The sequence below is a fragment of the Spea bombifrons genome, chromosome 2 (genome assembly GCF_027358695.1).
Source record: "Spea bombifrons isolate aSpeBom1 chromosome 2, aSpeBom1.2.pri, whole genome shotgun sequence".
NCBI classification, from domain to species: Eukaryota; Metazoa; Chordata; class Amphibia; order Anura; family Pelobatidae; genus Spea; species Spea bombifrons.
In genome coordinates this window covers 110,610,129-110,632,950 of record NC_071088.1, presented here as the reverse complement: position 1 = coordinate 110,632,950, position 22,822 = coordinate 110,610,129, and the positions used below count along the sequence as shown (strand labels likewise).

General features: G+C 41.3%; 1 protein-coding gene across 1 annotated transcript in view; it reads left to right on the top strand.

The window, feature by feature from the left end:
• The window catches only part of KMT2D (lysine methyltransferase 2D), a 50,352-nt gene that overhangs the window by 8,275 nt on the left and 19,255 nt on the right, over positions 1–22,822 (top strand). Inside the window, exons 2-34 of the mRNA XM_053456030.1 lie at positions 1,008–1,094; positions 1,401–1,515; positions 3,536–3,747; positions 3,867–3,976; positions 4,202–4,364; positions 4,646–4,811; positions 5,342–5,456; positions 5,767–5,948; positions 6,290–6,450; positions 6,539–6,625; positions 6,727–7,583; positions 9,615–9,734; positions 9,893–10,003; positions 10,101–10,205; positions 11,228–11,409; positions 11,571–11,735; positions 11,821–11,930; positions 12,081–12,125; positions 12,225–12,434; positions 12,520–12,666; positions 12,770–12,886; positions 13,070–13,188; positions 14,133–14,286; positions 14,392–14,466; positions 14,789–14,908; positions 15,464–15,860; positions 16,254–16,474; positions 16,717–16,790; positions 17,055–17,105; positions 17,442–19,214; positions 19,694–19,867; positions 20,116–20,270; positions 20,532–22,444. Coding sequence (XP_053312005.1) covers positions 1,046–1,094; positions 1,401–1,515; positions 3,536–3,747; positions 3,867–3,976; positions 4,202–4,364; positions 4,646–4,811; positions 5,342–5,456; positions 5,767–5,948; positions 6,290–6,450; positions 6,539–6,625; positions 6,727–7,583; positions 9,615–9,734; positions 9,893–10,003; positions 10,101–10,205; positions 11,228–11,409; positions 11,571–11,735; positions 11,821–11,930; positions 12,081–12,125; positions 12,225–12,434; positions 12,520–12,666; positions 12,770–12,886; positions 13,070–13,188; positions 14,133–14,286; positions 14,392–14,466; positions 14,789–14,908; positions 15,464–15,860; positions 16,254–16,474; positions 16,717–16,790; positions 17,055–17,105; positions 17,442–19,214; positions 19,694–19,867; positions 20,116–20,270; positions 20,532–22,444 — 8,755 coding nt within the window. The 5' untranslated portion in view covers positions 1,008–1,045. The remainder of the gene's footprint in view (positions 1–1,007; positions 1,095–1,400; positions 1,516–3,535; positions 3,748–3,866; positions 3,977–4,201; positions 4,365–4,645; positions 4,812–5,341; positions 5,457–5,766; positions 5,949–6,289; positions 6,451–6,538; positions 6,626–6,726; positions 7,584–9,614; positions 9,735–9,892; positions 10,004–10,100; positions 10,206–11,227; positions 11,410–11,570; positions 11,736–11,820; positions 11,931–12,080; positions 12,126–12,224; positions 12,435–12,519; positions 12,667–12,769; positions 12,887–13,069; positions 13,189–14,132; positions 14,287–14,391; positions 14,467–14,788; positions 14,909–15,463; positions 15,861–16,253; positions 16,475–16,716; positions 16,791–17,054; positions 17,106–17,441; positions 19,215–19,693; positions 19,868–20,115; positions 20,271–20,531; positions 22,445–22,822) is intronic.

Genomic DNA, 22,822 nt, shown 5'->3' with positions numbered 1-22,822 from the left:
AATATCTCCATTGGTATTCTTAAAGGACATTTTAAGCAGATACTACTTTAACCGTCCGTTTTTTTGTAATCCAAATCTTTAACAGCGTTGCCTGTTTTTTTTTTTTTCTTAATGAAAAGTTACTCCTGGAATAGACTGTATATTGAAATTGAGTAATGTAAAGAAGTGCTGTATGTGCATGAAAGTATCACTTTTTTTTTTTTTGTATAATGCTTTTACGGTGTCTTTTGTATAGTAAAATGCTTAATTTTGCATCAAGGATGCAGAATCAAAAATTGTCCTGATGCATGTGGCATTACAGACAGAAATTGCCTGCTTGTGCATTCCACATATGGGATAATTTCTTTGAACACTGCAACCAACAAATGCATTGAATTGCATATAAAAAATTTTTTCCTTAACCCCCCCTCCATTTTATTGTAAAATGTGTTTGTTGGCAAGATGTTGCATCAGATGTGTTGTAGCTTTTCATGGGTGTGGGTTATTTGTGTGTGTGTGTATGTATCCTAAAAAGGGTCTCCTAAAAGCAAGTCCTTTATTGTAGTGTCAATAGTGACTTTTTAGGGAAAAATAAATAACGATAAAAATCGTTAAAGAGGGAAGGATATTTTAAAGAGGGAGACTGATGTAAGGACTTTTTACTTTACTGAGAATGTGGTAGATGAGTGAAACCTCGTCCCAAGTGGGACAGGGGATTTAAACATATATTAGATATGCATAAAGACCGGCGCAGAATGTTTTTACAGCAGGATCCATGGATAGACTAGTTAAGAACTTTTTGGCGTATCTGCCATTATGTTCTGTGTTTGTTATAAATCACTGGTAACGGTGGATGACAACCAAATAAAGATATTGGGCTGTTTTGCGCTTTAATGAGTACTGTTGTGGAGGAAGTTTTGCTGCGTTTCCTTATGTATTCAGTGACGGCCACTTATGAAATGATTAAATGGGCATTTTTAATTCTGACTTAAAATGTTAACTTTTTAATTTATCTTAAATGGTTACAGGTCTCCCTCCAAGGGACGGTCAGAGTTTGTGGACCGGGATGGATGATCAGAAGCCATCCAGCGAGGACAAAGAATCGGAAGCATCAGGTAGTAACTGATGAGAAAATGTTCAGTGGTCTGTCCGACTTTGTGCCGTTATGTTTGTGCCTCCAAGTCATAAATCTGACCCTCTGAAGAATTACAGCATGAGCTTTGACTAGTATCTACTGTAAATTGGGGTCCTACGTGCTATTTGTGTTATCCTGTCTTCAGCAAATGATTAGGCTACAGTTATACAAAAAATGTTCACATATCTAGGATTTCTGTTGGCCAAATTGCTAACAAAAAAACTGTTATCTGGATGCTGACTAAAGTTTTACTTGGATCTTTCCCCCTTCTATTCTTTCGTGTAAGCTGATGAAAATGTGTCCAACGTGGCTTGTGAGGCAGAAGGTGATGAGTGTAGCAGTCCAGTGCAGACCGATCCAGCTGGAACAGATGATGGTCTTCCTGAGCCAGAGTGCATCAGGTACTGTGAATTGCACTAGGTCCGAAGAAACAATGCATGCGTTCGACAGTCTATTAAATGTGTGAGGCTGCTGCTAATGACACGGTATTTCCAGAACTAAATAAATGGTTTTCAGCAAGTGTCAATATATCGACAGTGACATTGTAATAATTGTTAGCCCACTGGCGTGTGCAGAGAAGATACAGTAAGGCTAAATCAGCAATGTAATGTGTGCACGATAGCTGAACGTAAATATATACACACACACACTGCTGTGAAGAAGTGAAAAATTTAGAATGTTTTCCAAAAAGACATGTTTTTTTTTTTTTATCATTTAACAAAGTGAGGGAACAGAAGAATCAAATCAATATTTAGGTATATAGTTAGGTGTGTGATTAAATAATGATACCTAACAGGGTGCTAATCATCAATTTGATGTGTATGTCGAAAAACAATCATTAAATGAAACCGAAACAGCTGTGTAGGAGGAATAAAACTGTGTAAGGAACAGCCAAACTCGCTAACTAGCTGAACTACAGTTTAATGTCAAGTCATACACCAAGGCAACAAGACTCAATGAAGTTGTACTGTGTGGTGGAGCACTAATACTCGACCAGAGTATCTCGGCCAAAGTCTCTCCCTTTTGCACATAGCGTCTAGTGATCTATAACTCCTCTTGAAGGGTGAAAACAAGGCTCAGGTTTATTCAGCAGGAGACTCGTATTCATAAGTGAAGAACTAGGTGAAATACAATATCCTCCACTCCCCCTGTGCAGCCCAGGTGCCCTGCTGTGAAATGTCCTGGTGTACAGAAAACAGGGTTCCCCCAGGGCCCTTTAATGGACCTCTCAGTTCCCTGAATAGCATCCCGATCGGAGGCTTTATGGGGGAGGGACAACCTGTTGAAGTTTAAGCAGACCGCAGTGGATTCACGATCCGCCCAGGAGTTCCAGGGGAATCCTACTGTTCTCTGGCAAAGTAAAAGTTGCAATGTTCCGCAATTCCTGACCACCCCGTGATAAGGACAAGGTGGTTAAAATAAACATGTGGGGACATTTAACTAACATACAGGGACAACATTCCTAGGTGCTCAGCAGATATGCAGAGTTTCTTGTTTTGTCCAAGTCAGGCGCATGGAGCCCTCACAGCGGGTTATTCTGTAGAAGTCTGGGTTGGGCAGACCAGACTGGGTTTCCCGATCACCCTGTGTGACATAGGGTACTGGGAAGCTGAGAAAGGAGTTTTACCATTAATGTACTACGGCCCCCCTCTGAAACTAAAACCTACCACCGTATGTCCTCAGTCTCAGGAAGTTACTGTGACATTAGGAAGGTCTCTCTCAGGCAGAAATTTCAAGGGAGCTAGGGGTTTCCAGATGTCAGCCAAGGAAACGGTGCAGCAGATGAAAGCGTGACCAGCAGTGCTATCAGCTCAACATTGGCACAAAACCGTGCAATTTTGGTATACCCGTCTACTGTCTGGAGAAGTCTGAACAGAAGTGGTCTTCATGTATGACCTTCTGCCAAAAGCCATACTTCCCATGTGGAAGGCAAAGTGACTATTTACGAGAAACACTGGAACTGGAGTGCAGAAAAATGGCAGAAGGAGAACGGTACAAGAATGAGTGCTTGCAGGCAACATTAAAGCATGGCAGAGGTTCCTTACAAGTTTGGGAATCCTGGAATGGCCCTCACAGAGGCCTGTTCTCAACATCATTGAGTCTGTCTGGGATTACATGATATGAGAGAGAAGCAACTGATTCTGCCTAAATCCACTAAAGAACTGTGGTTAGTTCTCTAAGATGAACAGCCTACTTGCTAAGTTCCTTTAAGAAAGAAGAAAAGTCTTCTGTTTGCGTTTTGTGATAAAAACGAACTATTAACATGTCTTTTTAAAAACGTTCTTGTGTTTTTTTTTTTTTTTTTTTTTTTTAACACATGCCTAAAACCTTTGCACAGTACTGTATATAAGATAGATGACGCTAATATTACTAAAATTTGACTCGTATTTCAATAATGTTTATCAATATTTCTTTTAACAGTGGTTCCCAGACAAAGCGCTGTGCCCTTTGCAACTGTGGAGAGTGGAGTCCGCAGGGACAGCGTGAACTTGTGCGCTTTGATCCTACTCCAGGTCACCCAGAGCTGATCCCCGACTTTTGTCAGGCCCCAGCTATTGACACACAGCACCCTGACCCTTCCATAATTGGATTTGATGAGAGTGTGTCTCCAGAAGACCTCTTTGAGCCAACAGGTTAGAAGCAAGACTGTTGTAGGAATAACTTTGTTTGATTATGAAGTATGTTAGGTCTTTGGCAGGCAATGTGTGCGTTTGTATATGTTTGTGTGTGACATTTTATTTTCCTCCCAAAGGACATTGCTGGGTTCATCACTGGTGTGCATCTTGGTCATCGGGTGTCACAAATGTGGAAGGAGTTGGACTAACCAATGTGGACATAGCTGTATTCTCAGGGATATCACAGGTATGTATGGTTCTGTGAATATCTAATTAACGAGGGAATATATTCTTTAGAGTGGGGTGAGATGGTGGTTATTAGAGGAAGAATGTATATTCTGAGCATCAGAGAAGACCAACAATCCTTAAAGTTTAAAATGTAACTGAGTAGATGAGTTTAAATAGCTGTCTGTCAAAATCTCTCTGTTCTTGTGTAATCTTAATGCAACCCTGCTGCGTGTTTTTTTTACAGAAATGTGAATACTGTAATCGGATGGGTGCTACTATTCAGTGCCACTCGACAGGGTGTTCGCGCCGATATCATTTCCCCTGCGCTGCTTCGGGTGGATCCTTCCAGTCAATGAAGACCTTAAAACTGCTGTGTCCAGAGCATATTTCAGAAGCTGTTGTATTTGGTTAGTTTGAAATTATAATCTGCGCTAGTTCAAGTAAATGGTGCAAATATTAAAAATATAACATTATTAAGCTTGTCTGGTTTTATCTAAAACCTGGACGTTTGTGTGGGATTATATATGAACGGAGAAGTCGAGTGCAAACAGCTCCCAGCATTGAAAAAAATTACACACACACATGCTTTTATAATGAAGTGTGTTGTATGAGCTTTGACTAGTATTCTATGGCACAGTCAATCGCAGTGAAGGAAGTCATGTTTCTAACATTTCTCTTTCTATCACAGATGACTCTCGCTGTGTGCTCTGCGACGGGCCTGGTGACCTCACAGACCTTCTTTACTGCACTAGTTGTGGGCTACACTATCACGGCTCCTGCCTCGAGATCACGGTCACACCATTAAAACGCTCGGGCTGGCAATGTCCTGAGTGTAAAGTGTGCCAAACTTGCAGGTAAATGGTTTGTTTTTTTTCTAGGTATCTAATGGTTGATGTACGATAGATTATCTCTGTGGTATGAACATGAACACATGAATTTTTTTGCACACAGCAAACATGTCTATTCTTCTAATAGGATTAAGATGAACACATTGCACCTTCAAGACAATGTAACACATTCTGTAACTGGTGCTTCTCAAGGTTTTTTGCAGAATCCGTGTGAATAAAGTATGCCTCCATCCAAAATGCAGCAAAAAATGTTTATAAAGAAAATACATGTTTCTCAGTGCTGCACAATGGACTTGGATAACAGGCATCATTTCATGATTTGACACACTGGCCAGTCTCGCTTTAATTATATATATATATCTCCATGTGGGAAATGCCAGCAGTACCATTTTGCTGTGGGACAGACTTCTTACTCTTCTATAAATAGCAGTTATGATCTGGATTCTTGGTTATCTATAACACTGGTTAACATTTTGTGTTTATAATCATTTCTCTAGATTAAACAGTCTCCTGTGTTATAATTTTCATCCATTTAGGCACCCTGGTGAGGACTCAATGATGCTAGTGTGTGATGCTTGTGACAAGGGATATCACACCTTTTGTCTGAAGCCAGCTATTGAAAGCCTGCCCTCTGACTCGTGGAAGTGCAAGGTAAATGTACCAACATGGAGTGAGATTTTTTTTTTGCCTCTAGCTCTTAGTGTAGTGATGATACGGTCACAGATGGGAATCTTGTACAAAAGCATACAATGAAAAAATGTGGTTCTTACATCAATGGTTAACCTTATTGGGTAGATGCTTATTATCTACATATCTGAAAAGAAATAGTCACAATTAGTTGAAAAGACAAAACCCCCATTTGCCACCCCAAACCTAGCCTAAAATGCATATTGTCATGGACATGTCAAACGAATTTGGTCATAAGTTATATTTCAATACCCAACGTACCTCCTCTCCGCAGAATTGCCGTGTTTGCCGGATTTGCGGGTCTCGGACAACGCAGTTGGGGCCAAGCTGCCAGTGGTACGAGAACTACACTGTGTGTGAAAGATGCCAAGAACAGCAAAGTCAAGATGACACATGTTCCCAGTGTAATCAGCCTGGACAAACCAAGACAATGGATCAGTGCTCCAGTTGCAAGAAGTAAGCTTAAGAGGGCGATTTTTGGCCTTGTTTTGTCGCGGTTGTGATGTAGCAGATTCTAGTTTTGTTGTAATTTGAAGCACTTGTATAAATTGTATGCAATTTACGATAAAACCTAATTTCTACATGAGTTGTAGATGACACAGAAGTCTCTTTATGACAATGGATTAGATTGCCTCTGTTGTATACATAATTGGCATTTCAAAGAGACTTTAGAACGAGTTGGAAGGACCACGAAGGGAAAATGGGTATATAATGGAAAAGGTTGCATATGAACTATGGTAAAGGTTCCCTTCAACTACACTTCTGCTAATGCAAACTTTTTTCCCCCATACTTGTAGGCTCTATCACACAAGTTGTGCACAGGCTTCTAACTTTCCATCTGATGGGGAGTGTCCAACATGCAGTAAATTACAACCACTCACACAGGATAAAGAAGAGCTCATCAAAGGAAGGGAGACCCCCGATACAGCAGTATCAGAATGTGAAGCCAAACCACTAGGTATGCAACCAGGGCTTATTAAGAGGGGCTGCTGTACAGCTTTATAATACAGCTTAAAGCAGTTTTAAATGTAATCGCTTCTTTATAGGGATGCCTGATCTGGATCCTCAAGAGGACAAAGGGCTGCCTCGAACATCCAGTTTGGTGGAGACTCCTTCAGAAAGTTTATTGGAAGGTAATCGGCATCTAGTCTAGTCTTTGTAGACCCTGGAAAAACTGTTATACAAATACCTGTATGCTGGCATTGCAATTGCTAATGAGGTCTCCTCTTTGCAGACGTTTTAACAGCTGAAGAAGATACCCCTTCTCCATCTTCAGAGAATGAAGCCGCTGAAGCTCTTCCTATGACTCCATTACTGTCAGTGGAAACTAGAAGTCCACCTCCACTTGAAGCAGAACCTTCACCTCAAGAAAGGATATTGGATAGCTGTCCTATGCTTGATGAGGCTCCTGTACTTGTGACTGTGGAAGATGAAGATATGGATGTAGATGCTGAAAATGTTCAGGAGTTTAAGAATGACTGTATACCTCTTGCTCCACTTAGCCCTACCCTTAAGGCTTCATCTTTTACCCAATCAATTTCTAACAAGGCGAACACAAGTCCAACCGAGGAAGGTGACAGACTAAAGGATACTGCATGTATGGATGAAAACCCTAGCCAGGATCCTCCAGTTGCAAAGGGAGATGTATCAAATAGTAGCTTTCAGCAAACGTCTCTTTCTGATTCCGAAATGCCCCTGGATGCAGAAGAGCCTCCTATTCAGTCAGTGACTGAAATGTTGACTACAGAAAATACATTAAGTCAGGAGATTGGGGATTTTTCTTCAGAAAATGTGCAGGTGCCTATTAGGTGCACGATAATCAAATCTGATATTGTCAATGAAATCTCCAATCTTAGCCAAGGGGATACAACTGGTAGCTTTCATGGCTCTGACACGATAGGGTCTCCAGATCCCGAGGGCGGGTCCCTCTCTATGGATATGTGCTTGCATAAAGAGGATGAATCCTTACGCCTATGCACGGACTCTATGCCAGAGACTGATGACTCGCTCTTATATGATCCTTCTGGTGGAAAATCCGATGGTGATAAATCACGCCGCAAGAGCTCTCCGGGACGCTCAAGGGTGAAACACGTAAGTAAGATGTTTTGGTAATGATGACCTGGGCCCTCTAGGCCATGTTGCGTTGGTCCAGAAAGAAAGATTTTTTTTTTTCATTTATTTTTTGTGCAAATGCTTAAATGCACAAGCAGTGTTCTTCTGCAGAATTTGTGTGTACTTGGAGCCGCTGAACCCCAAATAACACGTTGCATACATAGGTATTGTTAATAAGGTCTTAATTTTTTTTTTAGGCATTCAACAAGAAACTTAATTTTGAAATATTATGCTATCCCCTCAACAATGTAGTTTCAATCTGTCCTTCAATAATCTTTTATTTTTTTCTTTAATAAAAGTTAAAATCAGGAATGTGCTGTCAAGCTTTGAATGCTTTTTAGGCGAAGGCAGTCAATGCAGGTTATTAACGTTTTTAACAAAGTGATAATTCTATCAGAAAAAAAAATTGTATATAGCATCAAGAACTATTTTTACATCATTATAAGATAAATGTCTTTCTGCATCAAAACTAATGGGCAATTAAAGCCAGCCCTGCTTCTATGCTTTTAGGAATATAATACGATCGCAATTTTTTTAATGAGCAAGATACCCAAATGTATCGTATTTCTATCACTACAATGTTTCACCTTTCCCCGCATCTGTTAAAAGTTTCTTTTAGGGAAAAGAAAAAATGTCGGTGCGCTAAGCTAGTCACAGGCTCAAATAATAGAAATGTGTAATACGAGGCCTACCAAACAGGTGTAAGCATGCCGCAAGAAAACAGTGTATTGGCTGGGTAATCTGTTTATATGGTAGCATCGCCACTGCATAGAAAGGTTGAACTTGATAGACTGTCTTCTTTTTTTCACACTTAATAACTATAAGTTATGGTTGGTGATAGAGATGCATAGGCCATAGCCATGCTACTCATGCCTTTTCTTTGATATTGGTGGCGAGTGTTTAACCCATATCGTATAAAACCTGCAGAGTAGATAATAATGCTTTATTTTTCCCTCAGATTGTGTATTGGCCACTGAATGTTGGCTAAGGCCCTTTTTCTGAACACAAATGTAATGATTCTTTGGGCACATTTGTCTGAGCTCATACCAGCTAAGTCAGGCTTGCCCTCAGCATGAAGGAAAGGTCCAAACTTGAGTTAACTCGGCTCCATTTCCTCCAGTTTTGATGAGCCCGGTGTTTGGCTTGAGCAGCATCTCTGTCCAGCTGTTGTCCCATTCAGAACAAAAATGATACAGTAGAGTGAATTAAAGGCAATATTTGATATCTGTTGTGCTTGTTGCACCTCTGTTTGGTCACAACTTTGCTTTAGTGGCATTGTGTATTATAAAACTGACACTTCTGGCTTTGCTGTCGCCTGAACTAACCCCTGATTCCAGGTACTTCTAGCTCGTAAAATTTTACGGTGGTTTTGCTTAATGGCTGGGCTGCGGAGCTCAATATAAAAATGTTTGTTTAGAGAAGATTCTTGACTGTTAATCCAGAGATCCCATATTTCTTTGTAAGCTTTTGCCAGTTACCCAAGCTCACTTGTTAAAGGTGCTGTTCCATTTCAACATTTAATTGCTGTCTCTAGCGTGTTAAGCACATTTCTGTGATTTGACTCTTATTACATTTTACCAGTGTTATGAATTAAGCAAGAATTTTCATGAATAAATGTATTTTTGGAAAGGACGCTTCTGCAGAGTCAAGGCAACAGCTCCTTTCTCTGTGTTGGTTGCTCCCAGCCAAACATGGTATTTATGAATTGCTGTTCATAGCAAGAATATTCCCGCTTTTATATAGCGTCAGACCAAGAACTTACTATCTCATTTCCCGTCGCACCTTCTTTAAGCACGTGGTAAACAGGCCGATAATACTGCTTTCAGTGTGATAAAGTACTAAGAGTCGGTTTCTGGGAGCATTAACCACCGTCTACCAGTAGACCTGGAGTCAAAATAGGCAGGCGGCTTAATTAAGCTTATTGGCTCATATCTCTAATACTATATGTGCCCATGTCATTTAGTCTTTTGGGGGCTTTGCTTTTAATGTTGTTTTCCAAAATACTGTTAGGGTCGGAGCAGCAGCTTCCCTGGTAGGAGACGGCCTCGTGGAGGCAGTAGCACCAGTAATGGCAGAGGCAGAGGAAGATCACGACTGAAATCAACAACGTCTTCTATAGAGACTCTTCCAGTAAGAAAACTCTTGTTTTTGCGTGAAAGCAGTATAGCGGCATTGAATGAATGAAACTGGTTATTCCATGTTACATTCCATTTAGTCTAAAGCTATAAATGCATTGCCATATTTCATCTGTCTACTCACTAATTGTACTGTTGCTCTTATGTTTTCAGATGGCTGATGTTGAAAGTTCTCCTGGTAAAGAGGAGGAGGAAGAGGAAGATGATACCATGCAAAACACAGTGGTGCTCTTTTCCAACACAGACAAGTTTGTACTTATGCAGGTGAGATATATTGATGTATACCTCTTTTAGTCTTGTTGATCTGATTTTTGTCTCTTTTGTGCCTCATGTAATTGTATTTTTTTTTTGTGACCTATAGGATATGTGTGTTGTGTGTGGCAGCTTTGGTCGTGGCCCAGAGGGGCATCTGTTGGCGTGCTCCCAGTGTTCTCAGTGCTATCACCCTTACTGCGTGAACAGCAAGGTAGGTATACCTGTGTAATGTATGTGCTTCTCTTTCGTATATTCAGACTATCGGGCAAGTTTGGGTTATGTAAAGCTTGGATTTATATTAACAGCTTAATACAAAGTAAGAAGGTGTGTGCGTGTACAGGTGTCATGAGTTTCATGGCAGTTGTGATGTTAGCTAGCAGTCCTGGGCAGATTTACATAGTTTTAACAGTCGCTGAGTTATCGAATTCAGCACACTTTGATATATTTTTTTTTTCTTTTTCCTCGTTGTAGAGGAAGAGGTAGGGATGCCATCCAAAGGGGATACCAACACTTACACTCCCTGTCTTTGCTATGCATTATGAAAAGCTAAATCTTATGCACCTCAGCAAGAAGGCCAACATAATGCATAGGGAAGGTTTTGTTAGAATTCACCGTGTTAATGAAATTATGCATTGTGCAGTCACCTCAGCCCTTCCTCCAGAATATTTCATCTGGGCCCTTCTTATTACGTAGATAAACTTAATCTGGAACTTGCCAGGAAATTCCCGGTTTATTAAATAAACCCGTAACGTTCAATATCTGATCTTAAAAAAAAAATAATAAATAAATAATAAAAAAAAAAAATGTAGGTGCCAGTCGTGAAATGGCATGACCCAGAGCTTACTTGGCTTCTAATATTTTTTCAAGGCCTCATACTATTGTATATGAAAGTCAGAATTGTATTTTTTTTTTCCTCCTGGGAAATAAACTTTGGAGAATACATTATATTGCTCCCAGAAATCTGAATATATGAACTTGTGTCAAGTTCAATGGTGAAAAACATCCAGTAGATAGAAAAAATATCCACGTCTCTCATGTGCTTTTGGTCAGATTTCTACCATGGCTTCTGGTACCACTCATAACCCTTTAGCAGAGATTAGAGCTGTCTATCTGGACCCAATTAGATTGAGTTCTGTATTTGGAGTTCATGCGGGTTTCTTGTCTGTTTAGCAGTTGAAAGCGACGTGACATTATAGTGTACCTGGAACATTGTTTATTTATTCCTCCCTCCAGATTACTAAGGTGATGCTACTGAAAGGTTGGCGTTGTGTGGAGTGCATAGTCTGTGAAGTGTGTGGGAAAGCCACAGACCCCTCTCGTTTACTGCTTTGTGATGACTGTGACATCAGTTATCACACATACTGTCTGGACCCACCTCTGCAGACCGTGCCCAAAGGTGGCTGGAAATGCAAATGGTAAGTGCATAGTGTAGTGTACCTATGTAAACTGTAACCTGCACATAAATATGCTTTGACAGGCATTAATGAGAAAAGTATATCTCTCAACAAGATGCATTGACTTGAGAGATGCTCCCGCTTCCTCCTCTCCAATGTTTGTATTCTCCATCCTCTTCTAGGTGTGTCTGCTGCATGCAATGTGGAGCGCTCACGCCAGGGTTTCGCGCTGAGTGGCAAAATAACTATACACATTGTGCACCTTGTGCCAGTCAGGTGAACTGTCCAGTTTGCCACGTCAAATACCAGGAAGGAGATCTTCTCATCCAGTGTCAAAACTGCGAGCGGTAAATTGCTTTTTTTTTTTTGCAATTATCTGTTTATTGTTTTCAGAATTCAGAATGTAATATTTGTTAACGCTGTTGCCCATAGATGGTTACACGCAGTGTGTGAGAACTTGTTCACTGAAGAGGAAGTTGAGCAAGCTGCGGATGAAGGGTTTGACTGCGCCTCATGTCGACCTTTCATTGTAAAGCCAGTGGGTAAGTGGCAAAATTAGAGACAAAATTAGTCGCATTGTCTTTCTTACCAACATTGAGGTAGTTAATCTGATCAGATACATATCCAGCCTTGTATTAAGAAAGCATATTTGCTCATAGTGTAAACCTTTTATTACATTCCTTTGTCCTCAGTTCCGGTCATTCCTCCTGAGAGTCCAGTGAAAATTAAAGAACCAGGTAAAATGTGCTTGTGTAACGGCCTTCATTTTATTTCAAACTGTAAATTGTCAACGTGGTGAGCATTTTTTAAACTTTTTGCATTTTCTACACCTTTAGAGCCTCAGTACTTCCGTTTTGAAGGTGTTTGGTTAACAGAGACTGGTATGGCAGTTCTGCGTAGTCTCACGTTGTCACCTATTCAAAAAAAGAAGCCTCGACGTTCGCGGATGTGTACTGGGGGAGAGATCTTCTTGGATGGGCCTGAGCATGCAGCATCAGAGGAAAGGAAGGAAGGGGAGCTTGACTGTGAGGATCAAACAAAAGACGGTGAGTGTTGCTTATTATTATTTTTTCCCATATACAATCTCTGCATCTTCTGGGCACTTCTGAATTTCTTACATGATCTTGTTAGGCTGCATTGTTGAAGCTATGGAATGTGATATCAAGACGGAACCTCCTGGAAGCCCTGAGCGTGAGGCAGGAGGGGAGCTAGAGCCGGGGAAAGGGATTGAAGACACAGAAGATGGGAAGAAAAAGAAAAGAAAACCTTACAGACCAGGTATGTTTTTAGCCTTATGCTGTTTAGTTTTTATTTAGCATTTATTATCGATAGTCTGGTATGTAAATGTTGTTTGACTGCTACCTGTTCTTTTTCTTCGTAGGTATTGGTGGCTTTATGATCAGACAAAGAAAAACCCACACTCGGTCAAAGAAAGGGCATGCAGCATTTTTGGAAGCCTGTCGGGAGAGCCAGAATCAAGACATGCACATGGATGATGGTATTAACTCCTCATTTCCAATAGTGCAAAGTACAAACTCAGTGTCATGCTCGGTTTCTCTTAGTGAGCAGGCTGTGTGTAAAGGTTGCTGCTGTATTGTAAGCATTTGTTCAGAAGTTAGTGTGAGCGGGAGAGAATATGGAGGAAAGTACAGTAAAGTACTTTCTAATGTCTGTTTTGCAGTTGCTCCCCTTGAGACTCCCACAGAAGGTGGTGGAGAAGCTGCAGAGGCAGATGAGAAAAAGAAAAGGAGAGGCCGGAAAAAGAGCAAGTTGGAGGATATGTTTCCAGCGTACCTGCAGGTGAGCTGTGGTGGCAGGCTCTGAGTAGACTGCATTATAACTCTGGGGTAAAACCGGTTAATGTACAAATGTTGAAAAGTTACAAGTAAGCCTATGCTGCCTTGGTACAAACTACCCCCAAAAGCGGTTGGGCATTGAATTCTGGAGCAGTAGGCCCACCACATGGTGCCCACTTTTAAGGAATAAGGCTCTAGACAACATAGCTCATTTTTAGGAATGATGTCCTTTGTCAGACCTAAGGCAGCACACTATTTAAATACTTTACTATCAGATTCCATTCCATAGGTACAAACTACAGTTTTATTGTGCTCAGTTGCTTTTGTAATATCTGCAGTAACTTCTATCTACATCTATCTGTCAGACTTCAAGGGACAAAGCTTTTCTTAGGCATTTTAAGGTGCTGTCCTGTCGGTTCTCAAAATAATTCAAGGTTTGGTCCACCAAGAGGCCGCATTTGTGGAAAGGGTTATTGGAATACCCACATTTCCTCAATGCTTTCCTCGAAATCTCATCTTCCAGCCAGCTACACTATTCATTAATCTGTAATGCTTTGGAAACTTTGAACAGTTGTTTAAACCAAAATATGAAAAGCCCTGGTGTCCTAAAGCATGGAGGTTTTTAGAGTCTTCCCTAATAACATTGCATCCAAAAAAGGCAGAGTCTATAGTCTATTCCATTCTTTTTTCCCCTGGTGCTGCTTAACTGTAACCTGTAGTCCTAGGTTGTAAGGACTTTATTTTTACCCTAAAAAAATAAAAAATTACATGTTTGCTTTTTACAGAATAGGAAAACAGCCCTTTAATTTGGATTTTACTTTTTGAGATTTTTGCAATTGCTTTTAAAATGAAACAAATCGCACAAAATGTTCCCCAGTCATGTGACAGTTTCAGCCTTGAAATATATTTTCTCTACATATATGTAAGAGGGATTCTTTTTTTTCACAGGAAGCATTTTTTGGGAAGGAGTTGATGGATATTAGTAAGCAGGCTCTCCTAGCTGCACGGCCGCTAGTACAGAAGGCAAAGCCTGTGCCGTGTCTCCCCTGTCCATCACTTGGTGCAACTGCGCACCCTTCACAAGTACCCCAACAAGCCACAGGTAAGTCATACAGTAATAACAGTCAAATGTTTGGGTTGTGATTGTATTTTGTTTTTGGAATTCCGAGATTCCTTATGATTAACCTTCAATTTTATCACTTGCCAGAGGAGACTGTCATCCCAGCTACTTCCTTACCACCCGAAGAAGCAGACGGCAATGAGACAAAAGCTGAAAATTCAGGTGTGCTAAACTTTGTCACTATTGGGTGGTGAGGGTTTTGTGGCAATTACTGTACCTTTACCTGAAAAGATTGTTTGTGTAAAAAAAAAAAAAAAAAAAAAAAAAAAAAAAAAAAAAAAAAAAAATAATCCTCACCATTTGCAGTTGAAATATCAGGCATAATTTTGAAGGAGTAATGACAAGGAGATTTTTATGTTTAGTAGTTTCCACAAAGAACTTTTATTTTGAACGTTGGGAGTGCTACATTTTGGATAGGCGATCAACTCCTGATACCATTTTCTGACAAGTGGACAAATAGTGATTTATCTGCCCCTCCCCGCAGAGGATACGTCAGCGACTGAGACCTCGAATGTTGCTGCTGTTACCCACCCCGGAGAGAGAATCCCAGTGCTGTACCCAGAGGGAGCCCTCGGCTCGGATCTGGATAAAATCTCCACGGAGGGTTGGTCTCTTCCCTTCTATCACTTTCTCCCACCCTTTTTCTATGGTGTGTGATATTGAGCTGTAGGTGCCTTTTTTCCTCTCTGCGTTGGATGGCTCGATTTTACCATGGTTTTAGCCACTATCCCTTTTGGAATGTGGTTTAGTTCCTCGCAGTCTGGTCAATGCTGGGAAGGAAAGTGTCCTTGTGGAATTTGTTTCCTAGATGTTGCCACCAATTTGGTTTGGATACATAAATTGTAAATTGTGTTCTTTCCTCCTTTTCTGATGTGCATGTTTCCTAGTAAATTATTTATGTTCCACAAACTGAAAATTATGAGCTTTAAGCCTGCCAAAACTTGTAAGTAAACCATCGTATCTTCAAGCCCTTTTTTTCTTTTTTTTTTATTTCTTTTCCTTGCAGTGGTTATCTTTTCTTGGTTTGTTTAATTTCAGCACCGTTGTTCTGGCAGGGCATTATGCTGTGCACCTCTTTCATCCCCCTGTATCACTGTTTAAATGAATGCTTTGCATTCCTGTGACCACGCTGCAACTTGTCTTCCCTCTTTATATACAGAGCTGCCTAAGATGGAAAGCACAGACATGCAACAGCTTCTGAAGGATGTGCTAGGTACCACAGATCGGGAGCAGACTGGGAGCAGTGCTACAGGAAGGGTTGAGGGGTCACCTGTTCCTGGAGCCGTTACCCAGCCTCAACAGCAGAGACCTTTTGTTCAAGGTATATTGAATCTCTTGTGGTGTTTTCTGATAAAGGATGGCAAGACCGAACCTTGCAGTGTTTCGGCAGAACCTGTATTCCATGTTGGTAACTCGTTGCTTTATATTGAATTGTTTAGAGGCTTAATGCCTTATATCGTTGTGTTGATCCAAATGCTTGTCTTGCTTTCAGGTGCATCCGTTGCTCCCAGTGTTCATCTAGACTCCTTTTCCCAGTCTGGCTTCACAGAAAACAGGTTTGTTTGTGTTTTCCTGCCCCTGTGCTGCTGTTTGAAAGCAATATTTTCAAATGTAGAACCGTAGCAATATATTAGTTACATCATTGTATTAATTGGCAGATACATTATAATAAAGCAGTCCGGTTGACTTAAGATTGTTATATAAAGGCCACCCTGTAGTATACTAGATGGAATTGCTTTTGAGTTTCCTGAAAAAATGGCAATCCTAGGTGAGTAGCATTGCGGAAGCTTTGTGGACTTCCCCAAAGCTTCTAGCTGGACATCACTAAGGTAGACGCTGATGTCTGCCTATACATTTTTTAACTGGTCCTGAATACTTGGGCTCATTTAAATAACTTTTTTTTTAAAAAGTACATCGATTATCTAACCCCATTGTTCTTTTTGAAACAGGACTGGTTTATTTAGTCCTGAGCACTGTGACACTGATGGTTCATGGACTACAGCATCTACTCCAACCACACCGACCACTGAGGGGGAAACCGATGGCCTTTCCTACAACCAGCGCAGCCTACAACGTTGGGAGAAAGATGAGGAATTAGGGGAGCTGTCTACAATATCACCCGTCCTCTATGCTAATAAAAACTTCCCAAACCTCAAACAGGAATACCCAGGTGTGAAAAATGTCCTTGTAGATGTACCTGTTGAAGCTTGTTCAATAGGGAACTTCTTAGCATTTTAAAATATTTTAAAGGAAAGACCTTTTCAGCCTGCTACTACTCAATAAAATTAAAAGTAAAGCTCAATTTATTATCATTATTGTGAGGTTTTTGTCCTCAAAATGAATTTTTTTTTCTCTGAGTGCGGTGTAGTGATGGTGCGCTATGTTTTGATTTCGTTATAACTTTTTCTGTAGATTGGTCAAGTCGTTGTAAGCAGATCATGAAGCTGTGGAGGAAAGTTCCAGCTCCGGACAAAGCTCCGTATTTGGTAAGTGTTGTATATGTAAAAACTGGGTTATGTTTTGGTGAATGGACCTAGTTGTAGTAATTAAGCAGATCCATGTTTAAATGGATAGTTAACTCATGATTAAAACATGTTGACTAGCTTTGTCTTGTTGGTTCTTACTGGCCTGCATCTTTGACATGGTAAAAAAAAATTCCACTGAAGAGCATTTTCTATCAATGTTCTATTTTGACATGTACTGGAAAACAATATTCTAACTGTACATGTATTTTCCATTTCCTACTACAGCAAAAGGCCAAAGACAATCGTGCAGCACACCGTATCAGCAAAGTTCAGAAGGTATGTTTGTTTTTTTTTTTTTTACGTCTTGGTACACAGTGAAAGAATATTATGTATTGAATATGTTAGTGTGGATCCAAGTGCCATGCAGATTTGTGTTCTGTAACAGATTCAATATAGAAGTGTTAAGTTGCCACTTTACATGTGGTGTGTTTTGCATGTGTGTGGCTAAGAAGTAGAACAGTGGAACTAAAAGTTAAAAAAACAAACTTTCAGCTACTGATGTACTAGTATCTGTGTGTGTATATGTATATATATATATTATATACATAATTAGCATGTGTTTTTATTATTACAGTATACTCAGCGTTGAACTTTTTTTTTTTTTTTGTACAGCAAGCAGAAAATCAGATAAACAAGCAGTCGAAAGTTGATGTTCGGAAAACAGATCGCCCTATGCTTCATCTTCAGATGCCAATCCAACCAGGGTCTCAGCCTGGTGGCGCTCCTGATTTTAGGACTGGTGTTGTATCAGGACGAGAGCTTTTCATGTCTACAGGATCTGGGATGTCTACCTCCTCCTCAGATGTGTTTCTTAAGCCCTCATCAGCTAGCACTCCAGGGGCAGAATCCCCAAGTGACGTGTTCTTCAAACTGCCTCCTCAATCTCCATCTCAGGAGCTTTTTCCCAATTCCCCTGCTTACTCGTTAGACGGCAGATATCAGTCTTCCTTGACGCAGTCTCCAGCTCCTGGTGGGGGCTTTCAGACTCTTTCTGGATCAGAGAACCAGCCTACACTCAACACACAGCATACAGCTCAAAGTATGGATTATCAGGCTTGCAACGCAGCCACCCCCCACCACCAGCCACTCACCCCAGAACCGTTTCTTAAACCACGCTATCCTACTGGCTCTAATGATAACATCTCATTGGTGGGAAGTCCTGGTCCAAAGCAGTGCCAGCCATCTGAGTGTTCCACCAAACCTGCTGAGCCTATGCTGTCTCCCTCACGCTATGGTGATCATAAGAGACCATCTGATGCCATTTTACTTCAGATCAAGAAGGAAGATGTTGGCATTGGTTCTCCTGGTTTTCCACATAGTGCTGGGTCATCAGAGGGGACAGGAGAGACTAAATGTGATGTATTCAAAGCACCTTTAACCCCCAGGCTCTCTCAAATAGAGCCCCATAGCCCTGCACCTCTTCACAGAGATTCTCACATGCAGGCACAGGTGGTATCACCTCAACATCATTCAGACATGTACAGGCCACCATCTGCTGCCCCATACACTGACCCCTACTCGCAACCTCCTCTAACTCCTCGCCCCCAATCAGTGGAAGGAACCAGCACGATGACTGCGCGGCCTCTGATGACTGACCCGTTCACACGTATTCCCACCAGCCCACAATCACAGGGCAGCTCTCAGTCCCCATTAACGCCTAGACCATTGTCCACAGAGGCATTTTGTCAGTCCCCAGTCACTCCACGATTTCAGTCTCCAGATCCATATTCTCGTCCACCTTCTCGACCCCACTCAAGGGATCCTTTTGCACCGCCTCATAAACCTCTTCGACCTCAGGTCTCAGAAACTGGTTTCAAACCTACCACCCAGCTTACTCACACCTCTCCTGCTAGTTCAGGTTTTCAACCAACACTCGAACTCCACCAGAAAGTGCAATTGAACCAACAGCAGTCTCCTATGTTTGCTCGTTCTCCTGGCGCCAATGTGTACACAAACTCCCAGAACCAACAATGTTTCACTTTTCCTCATTCCCCAGGAGATAATGTGAAGAGTTCTCCCTCCCATTCTATGAACAGCCATTTCACTCCTGGCAAGCCACAAAGTTATACATCTCCTAGTAGCAACACTGCCCCTTCTTTCCACCCTTCGGGCAGCCCGCATTCATCAGGAAATAGCAGCACATCTGAAGTATATGCTCAATCTCCATTGCGTCCTCCTTCAGTTCTGCCCCAAGAAGCTTCCTATCAGCCTTCTGGTACCGGTCAGAGGCCAAGCTTGAATTCTCCATCAGAAAAGCAAAGAGAAGAGATACCTGGGATGCTTAATGCTATTGGTGCTTCAGTTCGTGAAATGCCAGAGATGCAAGGCACCTCTGAGACTGCTCTAAGCAACTTGAGCCAGACAGAGCTAGAAAAACAGCGACAGGTATATGCTACCTTCTACCTGGCTTGTGTGACATCATTTTTGGGTGGGAGCCGTGTGTCTTTCAGCTTTCCATGATTGTAATCTACTGAATATTATCATCTTCTATACGTAAACATGTCTGAAAGGGTGTTGTATGATTATATGAAGTCATCTTTCATCAAATCAATATATTCCAAGAATGTGGTTACCTTGGCTACAAAAATCTATCTTCTAGCTTTTATTAATTTATTGTTCAACATATATCAGTTAATGCAGAGCATATATATATTAAGCAGATGATGGCAGTATCTTTTGGTAAGAACGTGACAGCTCTGCTCTGTGCTAACCTATAAATATTTGCAAAGTGATCAAGAATTCCACATTTCGTGTATTAGTATAAATATCTTTTGAATGCTTCTTTGCATGTTTGGAAATTGAGTTGTGATTTGATATTTATTACATCTTAGTTTAATTCAGTGGCCTTTTCTTATGCCTTTCAGCGGCAGAGACTGCGAGAACTGCTCATAAGACAGCAGATACAGAGGAACACATTACGACAGGAAAAGGAAGCGGCGGCAGCTGCTCTGAGCTCATCGCACGCCGGGTGGAATGCGGAATCCATTGGGCAAAGCTATGATGCTGCTGGTCGTGTTGTAATGTACCCTCAGACACCGGTAAAATACCCCTGATTCGAGCATCGAATGCAAGCTGTGCTACTTACTATTTCCAATAACCCTTTTACCTACTTTGCGCATTTGCTTAGTGTTAAGCTCTTGAAACGCATAATAAAAGCAGAATGTGTTGTGCTTATAGTGAAATTGGCATTTTTGTTTACACTAACTTACAAATGATTCTCAAGGTATTTTATCGGCTATAAAATAAGTACACCTGTTAATCATTTATCTTTCCTTCTTTGTTGTAGGAGAAGTCCAGTCTGGGAGTAATTCCTCCTTCCCCTGGTGCTGTGGTGGGTAAACTCTCTGGGCAAACAGCAACTCCAACCACTTTTCCCACGGAAGATCGAATTGGCACACCAATGCCCACCCCATCCTCTGGTGCTCTTGATGTTTCTGGGAGGTATGTTTAATTAATTTTTTTGCATAAAAAAAAATTACATTTCAGCTTTATAGGTTTAAAAAGTCCTATGCAAAGATCAACATTATTTTGGGTCATTTAATTACTATCCTTAACATCATAATGGCTAAAATGTGTATTCAGGTCTTGAAATGTTTTTGCATCTGAAGTCATATCTTAGTTTTACAAATCCTTCTAAATGTTAAAAGGCCCCTCTCCCATATTTGGATACTTATGTTGCTTGTGGTCGCTTTTATTTTACAGACACTCTACAGAAGGTCCCCAGGCATTTTATTCAAGAGGATCTTATTCTGAACATCAGCAGATCTGGCAGTCACCAGTTGCACCCCACAGGACACCTAATCGCTTCCAGGAAATGAACCGATCTACACTAACTACAGTTGGCAGTGGTGGGGTGTCGCGATTGCCCTTTCCAGCAGATCAGGTTACAGCATCCGTAACCGTTGGGGGTGCACCTTATATTGAATTGAGACATCATGGGCAAAAGTTACCCTTGGGACCTGCTTTCTCACCACCTGGGCTTCAAAACAGACCACGCTTTTATTTGCCAGGTGACCAATGTAACGCACAGTTGCCACCAGGAGTCATGAGAGGTGATGGAAACCCATTGCAAGTACCAATAATGAGAAATCCATTGTTGCAGCACCAGAAAGTCTTGTCTAATACACCTACTCAAGGGGTAAATCTGATTAGTGTCCAGCAACCCATCCAAACCAAAGTTGACACTGCTACTGGGTTGCCAGACCATCAAGAACCTGCCTCCCTTGCTCCAGCACGTGGTCCAGCCCAGCTTGAAGGGTCTAAGGAAACCGTTCCTGCATTAGAGGGTGAACGAGTCGCTTGTGATGACCCCCCAGAACTAGATGTTGATTTTGACACCCACAAAGACTTGGAGGATGATGATTTAGCCAATTTAAGCCTTGATGTGGCAAAAGCAGATGATGATTTGGACAACCTTGATAATCTTGAGACAAATGACCCCCATCTTGATGATCTCTTAAATGGGGATGAGTTTGACCTCTTGGCATATACTGATCCAGAGTTGGACACAGGGGACAAAAAGGACATCTTCAATGAGCATTTGCGACTGGTTGAATCCGCCAACGAGAAAGCAGAAGAGGAGGCGATGCTAAAGGTAGATCCTGATGTTAGCGATGCAAAGACAGACTGCATTCCTAAAAGTGTGCAGCAAGAGCTGCCATCTGACGCAAAAGTGGAGATAACCAAAGACAGGTTAGTAGGTAATCTTGCAATTGAAGGGGGTACTCGCACTTTTAGTGGAGTTGAAAAAGCAGGCCAAATGCCTGCCTCAGTGGAAACAAAGCAACTGCCGTATTCAGGTGACTTAAAACCAAAGTTAGAAGATGGAGGACTGAATGCTAGCACCTGTCAGTTTTCAGCTACCAGTTCAGTGTCCATTAAAACAGAAGCTATTCATATCACTGATAAAACTGCAGGTGTTAGTTTGTTAAAGGCTGGAACAGTGCCCCAGTCTCTAGGTGCAACTACTGCCCACACAACAAATCTGACGGAATCACTCTTTCAAAGCAAAGAATCAAACATAGCCTCTGCAGTGGGCAATCAGAGCAACCTAATGCTTGGAAAGTTTGAGCTGCATGATGGGGCTCTGGATCTGCAAGGACCTCGCCACTCTCCTGGTGACGACATCGACAAAATGGAGAGCTCCTTGGAAGCTAGTGAGCTACCTTTACTTATAGAGGACCTTCTAGAACACGAAAAAAATGAACAGCAGAAGAAACAGCTGATGTCAGGGCAGCATCCGGAGGGTGTGCATCAGCATCCCGTTATAAATACTTCAGCGGTGTCAACTCAACAGCAGGCAGTCCACATTCAACCACATCCGGATGGCCACCAAGTCGGCATGGTGGGGCATGGGCTAACATCTAGACATCAGGGATTGAATTCCACTGCACAGCTTCTAACCCCACAGCAACAGTTGCAACAGAGGCTTGTGGGAGCACAAACTAGCACTGCTTTGGAGTCATCCCTAGGTATGCCTCAAAGTCACTTACTTGGAGCGCCACACATGATACAGAGTAGTGGAACGTCGCAGCAGGTTCTACCTCCCAACCCTCAGCAGCTGGTCATGCAGCAGCAGCAGCCGCCTTTGGCCAATAGTTTTTTCCCTGATACAGGTAAATAGATTTTTTATATATAACATTTTTCTATATGCGTATTGTATAGTTAAAGCATTTCTAAAATGTTCTGTATACCTGTTTTTAACTTATTGTCTTTATATACTTTAAAGAACACGTTTCATTTTAGTTTGCTAGACGTAGTATGCGTTTCATTTACCAAAAAAATTTTTAAGAAAATCTGCCTTTTATTTTTAAAGACATCCCTATACTGAGCTGATCCATTATGGCAATGCGGATAAAACCTGTTGCTCCATAAACATTTGTGTCGAGCTTGATGACTGAACAATTCTGTTTAGCACAGGCTGTATGATGTGTTCTAAGATGACAAAAGTAGAGCATGTATAAATGATTAATATGCAGCTGCCCAAAAACATG